This window comes from Drosophila obscura, unplaced genomic scaffold (assembly GCF_018151105.1).
Source record: "Drosophila obscura isolate BZ-5 IFL unplaced genomic scaffold, ASM1815110v1 contig_150, whole genome shotgun sequence".
NCBI lineage: Eukaryota > Metazoa > Arthropoda > Insecta > Diptera > Drosophilidae > Drosophila > Drosophila obscura.
In genome coordinates this window covers 3,803,023-3,814,638 of record NW_024542736.1, presented here as the reverse complement: position 1 = coordinate 3,814,638, position 11,616 = coordinate 3,803,023, and the positions used below count along the sequence as shown (strand labels likewise).

The 11,616-nt window shown below is 44.7% G+C and overlaps 2 protein-coding genes across 2 annotated transcripts; both read right to left on the bottom strand.

Annotated features, from left to right (window-relative positions):
* Positions 1 to 307: 307 nt before the first annotated feature.
* Positions 308 to 2,594, bottom strand: LOC111069140 (eclosion hormone). The gene is made up of 4 exons (XM_022359043.2): positions 2,472 to 2,594; positions 887 to 1,085; positions 789 to 817; positions 308 to 711 (listed from the first exon to the last, which is right to left on the bottom strand). Exons 2-4 carry the CDS (start codon positions 990 to 992, stop codon positions 556 to 558), a joined length of 291 nt encoding a protein of 96 aa, XP_022214735.1. The 5' UTR covers positions 993 to 1,085; positions 2,472 to 2,594; the 3' UTR covers positions 308 to 555.
* A 6,566-nt stretch (positions 2,595 to 9,160) lies between these two features.
* Positions 9,161 to 9,630, bottom strand: LOC111069565. Its single transcript, XM_022359676.2, has one exon. The coding sequence runs from the start codon at positions 9,541 to 9,543 to the stop codon at positions 9,244 to 9,246; it is 300 nt and encodes a 99-aa protein (XP_022215368.2). The 5' UTR covers positions 9,544 to 9,630; the 3' UTR covers positions 9,161 to 9,243.
* Positions 9,631 to 11,616: the final 1,986 nt, after the last annotated feature.

The following is an 11,616-nucleotide window of genomic DNA, read 5'->3' as shown; positions in this document are numbered from 1 at the left end:
TTAAATAAAATAAAAAAATTATAAAGAGTTTTTGTATTGATTTCAAAGGTTTAGGCTCAAGAATTTATTCTTTTGCCATAATTAATTGTCGTGAAAGCTGGAAGTCTTGGCTTGCGTTTCGAAATCTTTTCATTTGATTTTTTTTTAATTTCCATAAGGTATCTCCAAGGAACCACGAAGAATTTAAAAGTAGGAACGATATGTTTATTATTGGAGTAGGGAAAATATATATATTATCCCTCTGAAATCCCGCTGAAATCGCATTTACGGCAAATATATAGAAAACAAATCCTTCCTATGTGTCAACACATAATTAGTTTATTTACGATAACATTATAAATTAATAGGAACTCTTTGGTTACGTGCTGGAAGTTCAGTGGTTTAGCAGAAGTCAGTTTCATAATCGTTGTGGTTAAGTCGTAATCAGCAGCCATGATCGCTTCGTGTGGAGCAGCGCATTGACCCAAATCGGCATCTGAGTCAACTGGCCATAAAAACACACATACACACACACAAAAGCAGCCCATGGGCCAAGAGACGGACGGCGCTGCGGCTCTACTCGAGTGCATTGAGGAACGGAGCTATAGAGGCGATGTCCTCACAGTCGGGTATGGCTTTGCCTTTGAACTTGAGGCAGGAGAGCGCACAGGTCTGGCCCTGGAAGTAGTCGCCCAGCATGGTCTTGCACTGGACGCAGTTGTTGAGACACACCTGTGGCAGAAGGAGTTGGGAATGTGTTAATTGGTCATATATCATCGATCGGTTCGAGCTGATTTATTGAGACATACCTGAATGAAATCAATGCCGCCCATCGCATCTGCAAGTAAGCAATTAAAATTGAAATTGAATGCGCCATGGGGGAGGACTCGAGCTGCTGCAGACTTACCAAAACGCTTGCCATAGTGGCCGATGGAGGGCAGGGCATCGCCGAATTGCAGCAGGCAAAGGGCAACCAACACAACGGTGCACAGTACTAAGGGCTTGGCATTCATGATGGTTGATTCTGTGTGTTGATAGTGACAATAACTTTGTGTGTTGATTTGTCGGATATGGCCGGGAGCTAGCTGGCTTGCGACTTGGCTGGTCTAGAGCGGAGTTGAAATAATTATTATCGCTCGTTTGTCTTCTTATTTTATATACATATGCCCGGCCAAACGCAGATGCGAAAGCTTAATAACGTAAAGAAGTCTGAACAGAAACAACAAAAGCAACAACTATTGCTGAAGCCGGTCTCTGAAAGCGCAGAAGCGAGAAGCGAAGTCGTCGGACCACCGACGGACACAGACAGAGACACGCCAGCGACCCAGCCAGTCCCAGCCCAAGTGGCGCTAAGCTACGTCAGATCTTTGAACGAATCGAAATCAATACAAATTCAATAAAGCTGCCATTATAGTTGCTGAGCGTATGCAAATTTCGATTTGTACCCAGCGATAGGCAAACACAAATGTTCCTATTCAGAGATTTGTTTTGCTGCTATTTAATTTTGCATAACTATCAGGTGAACCGATTTAATGGCAGCTAAATCGATGTTTGGCACATGGAATGAATGGAATTTATGGAATTTATGGGGAACGCCACTGATAACGCTTCAAAGGAGACGCCACCTAAATGTTTTGTGAGGCAATTAAATATTGGTGTGTCGTCTCCTGCATAAATTAGTTTACAGATCTGCCATCTTGTGTATGCTAATTATAGCTGACGACAAAAATTTCCCCCACTTTCAAGAGCACAGCAAAAAAGTCACCGAAGTTCGCAAAAAGAAAGTAGAACCTAAAGAGCTTTTGGAAAACTTCTCGGAAAGCTACAGCAGCAGCAGTGGCAGCAGCAGCAGGAAGTGTCAACGCAAACGGACACAGCACAGCCGAACTGTAGCGCTAATTAATGCAAATCGTATGCGAATGGCAAGCGCCGGGTCTGCCGACCCGATCCGCTCCGATCCGATCGCTCATTAATTAATGGCGCTGTAAATGCATTAAAAATATTGTAAAACTGTGGAGCGTAGAACGGAGTTGGGTGGGCCTGGCTATAACAATAAGTTACGCTCCGATATAATGAGTATTCATTCTTTTGTCCTACACGGATCTGCCTCCAACCGGACACGCTGCTGAGGCGCCGCTACTGCAACTGGTTTTGGGCGTCTGCCTTTTCTTTAAACGATTTAAATTGATGCCATCAAAGCGAACCAGAATGCGGAGACTAAACGACAACAACAACAACAAAAATATATATAAACTAATCAACGCGATATCGTGGGAAAAGTTTTAGTTATGCTAATTTAATGCGACACAAATTGTTTGTTTGTTTCCTAACTAGTGGGCAACACGCGCCAGCGAATGAGTAATAAGCCCGAGGCGATTTATGCCGCGAATACGTCACAGCCGGTTTGTGGGCGTGACACTTGAGTCGGGTTTTAACATATGATTTTGGCTGAGTGATTTGATAATGACGTATGAACGGTACTCGACACTTACCGGTAGTTGATTGTTTGGCGGCGAGGTGTGGGCTCTGCGACTGTGGCGATGTGGCGATGTCTGCACCGATGTCTGGTCAAAAAAGTGTCGGCTTGGCAACACGTTTGTTTGCTGGAAACTGGTTCTAGAATAACTGCTGTCGGATGGAAGAGTTCTTGTTGTATTTATACAAAGACTGTCGCTGGGCCTTTGTGCGAGCAAATTAATCAATTTATCTCCACAGCAAATCCACATAATTGAATATACGCACTCGCCAGCAGGCACAGCAATGGCAAAATGTCACTTCCGCTCAAAAAGTGGTCAACCACTTTCTTGAGTGCTTTTCACAGCAGTTGTTCGCTGGATGTAACTTATCCAGTTTAATTGCGTTTCTTTTTGGTACAGCCGTAGCATGAAGCAGCATGAGGTACTCGTCGAATTGGGATTGGTATGGAGAACAAACAGGAAATGCAAACAGCACAAACGGTTCTACATCAACTACATATGAAAGGAGTTACTTTTTCTGTTGTTCCAAATCATGAGTTATTGTTTTGATTTCCTATTGCCTGGGGACTACGCGCGCGTGTGAACTTACTTCACCCCTTGCATAGGAACTCACAGCACAGGTAAAGGGTAATGATTGCAATCGTCATTCAAAGCTATAATGTGATGCCAAGTAAGCTGTTGTTTTTTTATCCCTTTGACCACAAGTAATTTTAAAATTGAAATTAAAATTCGGAATGGTGACATTCTGCCTTACAGCCGATGACCCTTTAAAGTTTATTTTTTGACCAGACTTAGCTTATGACCCGATTTGAGTAAGTTTTGTAACATATCCTGGTCAGATCCTTAATGGAAATAAAAAGTCTAACCGTATTGACTATTTATAGGTATGTATTAGTGTAATAAAAATACAGCAAATAAATATTTAAAGTCAAAAAAAGGAAGTTTTCTTATTTAAAAATTTCTATTTAAGGTCTGCTTAAAGTAAACAAAATTTGTAGGCGCACTTAGCAAATAAATATTTGAACTTGAACGGTCATCGGCTTTTAAACACTGCTTGCTTATTCGACGTGAACTGCTTGCAAAGCGTACGTTCTTACACAGTATGGCATCACTACAGATATAATTATCCAAGCAGTGCAGCCTGCATTTTATGCCGCTAGATGGCGCATGATATATATTTTTTGTGTGGAAGCTGTTATTAATTTAAAAAAAAAAAAAACTCCATCATTGGCTTCGCACGAAACCATTGCATGGATAGTTTAAATGCCACAGATTGCCAGATTCAGCTCAACCTTTTTTCTATATATTTCCTCAGCGTTATCTTGTTAAGAATACATTTCAAAAAGATTCCCATCTTTGAATAAACTCTCTGGTAGTGGAAACATTTCTTAGTCCATTTAATGACTCCCATAGAAGCAATAAATTTCTCTTCAATATAAATCTCATTATTAAAGTGCCGGGCGGATTAAGTTCTGTTTTTTGCCCCCAACCCCCCTGGACGTGCGTTGCAATTGCTGAAAAGCCACAACAGCAAACATTTCAACCGCTGGCCAGCAATCGAATCGGGTGTATGGGTGTGGCACACCAACATCAACGCCATCGCCGTCGAACAGCGAAAACTTTTATTAGTTGGAGCGCCCCACGCTCCACAGAAGACCAGAGCGAGTAAATCAGTAAACGATTTTCTTTATAGTGCAGCATTTTCGCAAGAAACTTTTATTTTAAACCAAGCCAAGCCGAGGTTTTCGGACGCTTTATTTATGAACTTTGCCGGCAGAGTAGTCGATGCGATGCGATTCGATTCGATGCGATGCGCCTCACAGGCTCCAGCCCATCTGCAATCCATATATTGCAATCGCTTCCTTTGTGCCTCGATGGATATTTCAGGCACGTAAGCATTAAATTTTTTAGCCATACAATATGCTCATTGTGGCACTGATTTTAGCTCCAAGATATGTATGCTGCCAGCCAGCCGGGCATGACAAAAGAGCAATGAAGCCTATTTTGTAGCAGCAAACTTTGTCAGGTCGAACAAAAAACTTTATTTAAATATCCTCGCTACGTTGCCAGCTCTGAAACCACTCCACTCCTCGTCTACTGTTCAATCGCCAATAAGAAGTATGCGACGGAAGGGACAAACTCTAATATAGTTGTTGCACTTGTTAATAATAAACCTTAAAGTATTTTTAACTATTCCCCCCGAAAATAAGAGCAAGCCAGGAGTATAATTAGTATATGTAAGCCTTTCACATGCTTCACTGCACACGGGACAGGGACGGGAATGGGGCTGGTGTATGGCGCCAAACTAAAGAGCTAAGTTCCCACTCCAGTCACCGCCATCGTCTCGTATGCGTAATGAAGCTTGGGCTCCTGACTTGCTTGGGACATCCACACACACACACTCCACAGGGTCCCATACCTTGGTGGGCCACCGGCATGTGAAAAACGTGTTAATCCACAAACTAATTTGATGTTAATGTAGAGGGTTGATGGGTCGACAGGTCGGCGGGGGCATGCGGGGCAGCGGGCAGCCAGCTGCCTTAATTGTTTTTCAGCTCACTTTACACTGTGCCTCGCCTTTGTGGGGCTTTAAAAGCCATTCAAAGTGGCCGGGCCATTAGAGCGTTAACAAATTATACCTGTCCCCTGGCCAGTTCCGGATCCGGACCACCAAAGACAACAGCCTGAGCCTGAGCCGAATTAAGCGACCTGCGAATTAGGTGCATCTCAAGGTCCTCCTCCTCCTTCGCTGCTGCATACTCAGCGGAGCGTAGTGTAAGGAAGCGACGGAAGCGGCCTCATCTCGGGGGGCGACCGCCTGGCGCGCTCAATGTGCTCGAAATGAAATCAGTGAAATGCTGGAAATTAAAAAATAACGAGATAATTAAAAGCTGCCCCCGCAGTTATTTGCGTGTGTGTCTCCTTGCTCACGTAGCGCTGCTTAAGTGGCGGCATTGAGGCTGAATCCGATTGGGGGCGTTCGGTGGCATGTCCTCACTCTGCAGAGCTCTGTCTGCCCGCACACAATTGTGTCTGCATCTGTGTCTGTCTGTGTGGTCATGGAAATGTTCTTCGTACACACACACACACACACATCCAGAGGGTGACACAAAGCGAGTGAAAGAGCCGTTTTAATCCTGCCGTTTACTTTGTCCCACCAATGCCCGTTCATGTTTAATGTCCTTTCATTTTGTATTTGACTCCAAGTTGCCTTTGTTTCTGTTGTTGGAATTTTTTTATTCGTGTTTTTGATTTTGCTTTGTTTTGTTTTGTGTTATTTTGGGTTTTCGTTGCTTATTTGTTTTCGGCTCACGCTGTGCCAAACGAGAAGGCCTGCCTCTGCTTTATTTGCTAATTGCTTTTTGAGGTTTTTCGGCTCTGGTTGTTGCACATACACATTTTCAGGTTTTCTGGGCCGATGCTCGTCTAACTATTATTCGCAACGGGTTCCGCTTATGCGATTTGTTATTGGAATTATCCCGTACAGCATAATCCGCATTGATATATTGCTAAATGTTGGCAGTGGCGCATTAATACACACTTTGCTAATTACCTATTCAAGGAACTGATTAATTATTGCCAATACACATTAAGAGCTGATAAACTGTATGCAAAAAGCTAAGCAGAAATGGCCTGAAAAGAGCCCCAAACCAGACAAAAGAAGAGGTCAATGTCTCGCCCACAAATGAACATTTTTTGCACTCATTAGTGAATGCTTTAATTTAATATTTTTGTTGGGCCTGTCTGGCGTTCGACTGCAAAATATTCATTACCCTAAATGTGCATAATTTATACTGATGTGCGTTTAAACGCTTCAATTATTTGAATTTTTTTTTTTGCCACCATTTTTTGGCATGACCACAGAGTTTCCCATTGGCCATTGAAATAATTTCAAATTACATTTACTCGATGCATTGTAATGCGGAAAACTCTTTTGTTGGAAAGCTTGTTAATAAATTTTGAAATGTAAATCAGTACACCCCGCATAGCCGGGGGGAAACGATGGGGGGGAAAAGCCCTTTAAACAGCCATAAAATCAACGAATTGTGGCATTGCAATTAAATAAAATCATTTTAGTGGGTTTCGTATTTTTTGTTGTTGTTGGTGTTTTATTTATTCCGCGTTTACCTTTTCAATTGTTGAGTACTACATATTTACACATGGAGTCGCAAATTAAATAAAACGATTCACCCCTCCGCTGATGAACTGACCTGTCATGTCACTTGATTACGTTAGTCGCAGCATAATTAGTCGCCTGACCGCCGAAAAATGGCCAAGACTCAAAATTAGACCAAACGTTTGTTAATTAGTAAGTGCAAACACGAATGTGTGTAGGGTGTGTGGGAGGTGTGTGCCCGTGTGACATAAATTGAACTGACGGTGAGCGCTGGGTGTCTGGATAACTAGATGGCTGGATGGATGGCTTAACTGGGCCACCAGCTGGTTGGAGGAGCAAGCACTGACATGCACATGTCCGAAATGCATAGCTCGACAAAATGTCAGCCAGCTGTACCCTCCTCCCCCTGCACCCTCCCGCTGCAGCACCTTCTTTGTCTATGTGCGGAAATGTGTCGAACTCTGCCATGTTGCGATACGACAAAATTGGGTCGCATTTCAACAATTTTTCGACTCTGGATGGTCAGTGGGGTGCTCTCTGGGGGGAAGAGTGCGCAGCTAGCATATTTCTCGATGAATCTCTGCCCTGGTGTTTGTGTGTGTGTCTGTATCTGTGTGACTGTGACTTTGCGTTGACATTTCAACTTTGCCCCGACCAGGCTAATGCAATGAAAACTTCCAGTTTGCCGTAGAACTTGTCTTTCTTTTCTCTTTTTTTTTTGTTTTCTGCTGTTCAGATGTGTGCAGAGAGTCGAATCCTTTTGGGTCATGGCTGGAGACTTTAAGTCGAGTTTCTGTTGTTGGACCTGCAATCGCAATTATACGTACACAGTTTCATAATCGAACTGCCAAGCGGCTGATCCTATGCAGCACCCACCACAACACAGCACAGCACAGCACAGCACAAGACAACACTCCAGCCGCACTGTTGCAACAGCTTCAAGTTCTGCCCCAGCCAGGCAGTAATAAATGTCATGCCGTTGGCCGTCGGCCCTTTGCAATCAAAATTTATGCTGGCCAAAGCACTTCAAAGAGCTGACGCCACAATAATAAACCATTGCACAGGCCCGAGGCGCAGCAAGCGGAGCGTCAAAGACAACATCCAGACAAATCGGAATTAAAGCAGACAAAGCAGCCCAGTGCAGCAGCTCGGTAGCGTTGCTTTAAGGGAAGCCCCGACTGGCGGTATATTGAATCCGGTGAGCCTGAAGTTTCCGCTACTGTCAGCTGGCCAAAAATAGCTGCCCTTCAAGCGAGTTGGGGCAGCCACGACAGCATTGAGTCGCGTCTTTCTCCGCTTGCGCATTGTAAAAGTTTTTCCTCTTTTTATACCCCCTGCTCGTGGTGTAGCGGGGTATATTGTTTTGAGTAGATTGTTTCTTTGGAAAGCGGCACCAAGCACAAGCCCAAAAGTAAACAAATCGATAAGCAACATTTTCAAAGTGTTCCCAGCAGGATGATCCTAAGATTTCGCAGCGTTTTACGCTCTCCAGCCTGATGTAAGTCCTTGGAATCAGTATACAAAATCTGATCAGGGTATCGTATTGTCGGAATATTGACTTTGGTATTCTTTCCTGCTTTCTTTTTGGTGTTTTTTTCCTCTTTTTATTTGAGTTTTCACTTACCTTGTGCTTAAGTGTTTCTTCTACCAGGCCATTTGCCATTTGTTTCGGCGCAACATTCTCTGTCGATGTGAAAACTTTTAGCCAAAGGTGGGAGAGAAGTTCGGGGAGAGGCAGTGGCAGAGGCTGGGCGACCGAGTGTGCGGGCTACTTTTATGATTATTGCTTTCCTGCCTGCTCAACCTTGGCTGGAAAGTATCTCGTATCTGGGCGCCTGAGCCTGAGCCCGAGCCTATGCCTATGCCAATGGCATACTTAGGCCTTAATGTTAATTTTAAGCATTTTCAGGCATAAGCTTTTGATTTAAAGCAGCCACAAGGCCGGGTCAGACCAACCGATGCGAGCAGTCTTGGCGTGCTGCCATCCGAGGAAGGTACACAAGCATCATGCACATGGCTGTGCCACTGCAACCCCCGGCCAGGGCAACTGCAGCTGTTCTCGCTCTGGCTCTCTCTGGAAGTGCACTTCACTCTGTCTAATTGTAAAATAAATAAATGAGATAAGAACGCAAAGTGGCAGGGGCGTGTAAAAAATGCAAAGGAAATGAAAAATTGTGCACGAGTTGCGTCCTCCCCTGCACTTGCACACGGATGTGGTTGGCGATGACTGCCGCCCACCGGGTGTGCAGAGTGCGCTCCCTAAGCTCACGGCAAGTGGGTGTCCGTGGGGGGGACTGTCGAAAATAATAAATCAAAGTGACACATTGAAAATGCAAAGATCCCGCCCTGGCTTCCCCATGGGTGCATCTCTGGGAGTCTTGCACCTGGCTGAGACAAAGAAAGTGAAGCTTTCAATTTCCACGCACCGCTCCGCAACGGCAGGCCAGACACAAGACGCTGGCTGACTGCCTGTGCAACAGGGGGATGCAGTGGCTCACCTCAGTCTTTGTGGCAGCCACCCTTTCGTCATTGTCAGACAGCGCGACGGAGTTGTTTAAGTACTTTGCGGAGAGAATAGCTGGCTGTCGCAATTTAGATAAATTTTAATTTTAATAAAGTGTTTGCTCTGCACTTCTGGCCCACTTGAGCGGATACTCTCCGCATTATGAATTAATTATCGCAGTACGCCGCTGGCTTTGGCTTTGGCTTGGTCTTGCTCGCTGGTAGCCGGCAAGGCTTCGGTGGGAGGGCGTAGTAGAGCTTGCCCACTCGTCCAATGGTTTTGCATGCCATGCCCTCCTCGAGGGCCTCTCGTATGATCTTGTAGCAGACTTCGGCAGGAAAGCTGGTCTTGGCAGTCACAAAGACACCCAGCTCCTGCACAGAGGTGGCCTGGGAGCTCTCGCGCAGCCCAGCCAGGATGAGTTCGAGGGGACTGTTGATGGTGCGATCGTAGTAGATGAGAGCCATTCCGGAAATGTCTGAGTCTGATAACAAAAAAAATATATAAATTTTGTGCTGTCAACTGAAAGGAAAATCAATAAACACTTTTCGATATCAAATTTCGCTGGCTTCCTGCACAGCAGCAAAGCCAAAGCCAAAGCCATCTTGTCGGCTTGCCTGTGGCCGTCTTTGGGGAATCGGTAATCACATGCTTACCACATGCCACACGACGCGTTAAGTTACTCATGAGATTCTTTTTTTGTGCCCCAGAGCGACAGTGTTTTTCACCCCTTTCGCCTCTCGCACACATGCCTGCATCCAGACGTTGCCTGTCAAATTAATGCGGCGCTTTATGCGCCCCGTGGCGCCTCGTTGTGTGCTTTGCTTTGCTCAGCTTTTTTGGGTGCACATTTTTTGACTCCGACTAAATTAAAATTAAAGCAGCTGGCTGTAGTGGCTTAACTGGCTACTGGCAACTGGCTACTGTCTGGCGATTTACCGACTCAATAACACATTGGCTGCCAGGCCAAAAAGTTCAAAAGGCGGTCAAAACTTTTCCGTTTCTTTCATTCTTTGCCCAGTGCGGACAATTTGAATGAGGCGCGCAAATTGAATAAAAGACCCATTGCCACAGCTCAAGCTGAAAAACTGCTGGCTGTGATAAAATCATCAGCTTTCATCCTCATTCCACGATTTCCTTTCTCTCATTCTGCAAGTTTTTTATAGTCCGTCCAGTCCACGTGGAACGAGCTTGGTAAGCTTGGACTGGCAAGGCGAGTCGAGGCGAGGCGTAAGGGAAGCTGCAAATAAATTTTTATTGCACGAACGAATTCAATAAAATTGGGAAGAAGCGGAATGATGGCCACAAAGAGGGGGATAATAGAACTAGAGGCAAACTGGAGGGATTGAGATTGCTGCCTGCTTAATTAAATAATTCGGTTTTTGTTGGGGAATGTTGAGGAATGGATTTGCTAAATATGTTTTTCTCAAGGGACTATTATTCCACAGAAGTACTCGAAGTCAGGTTTAACGTTTTTAGAGTCCTTTTCCGCGTCAAAGTTTATTATTATTAAAGTAATACAATTTAGCAAACCATTCTCGCAACACACCATATAAATGTAATTTATCTCTTTTGAAAAATAACATTAACTGCTTTTTATTCATTGCATGGGAGTGCCAGTTCGAATTTCGTATTGGTTAGAAAACTGTTTGCTGCTGATTACCGGCAATTATCCAATCAGCCACGTACGAGCTCATTTTGCATAGCCGAGCTCTGACCGGAATATTCATATCCAGCATATCCAGCATACATACATTAAACGCAATTTATGTAAATTGTGTGCCATCATTTGCACTAAGCTAAAAATGGTACAGTGCCGACCAGGCGTCCGACACCAGGGTCAGTAATAGGGGGCGTAGCCGGAGTGGGCATTACATTAAATCAAATTTGAATGCATTGAGCAGGACTATGTGTGTGTCCGGCAAACACAATGGATGCAATAGAAAGGAGACGGGAAGGGGGGCATGTGTGTGTGTGTGTGAATTGAATTTAATTTTATGCATTTGCAGTATCAACGCATAAATTATGATAAAAGGCATAAAATATGTACAGTGCGGGAGAGTGAGCCAAAGCGGAAGTCCAAGTAAATTATGCTGATGGCCGGCAGGGTTGGCCGGGGAGCGGATCCTGGAGAGAGGGGTCAGAGCCCATTCACTACTCACTAAATTTATGCAGCAACAATGGCAAAGATCAGCCTGACACAGATGCTCACTGAATTAGCCAGCGCAAATATTTATGGCCCTCTGAAAGACGAAAAGAAGAGCCAGTTTACGTAAATGTTTGCCACCTGCCACCTGCCACCTGTTCACAGTTTTTGTATGCGAAAAATAGAGAGTGGTGGTGGGTGCAGGCAGGTGCCAGGGAGATCGAGATGGCAGAAAGCAACTAATCCGACTGAGCGCCAATTGGGGACACATGTAGACAGGTGCTGTAGTTGCTGAAGCTGAAGCTGCAGCTTCCTCCCTTGCTGCCTTGCTCCCTTGAAACTCATTCGGGGCAAAGCTGACATGGGCGGAGGACACGACTTAGCCAGTGTTGAC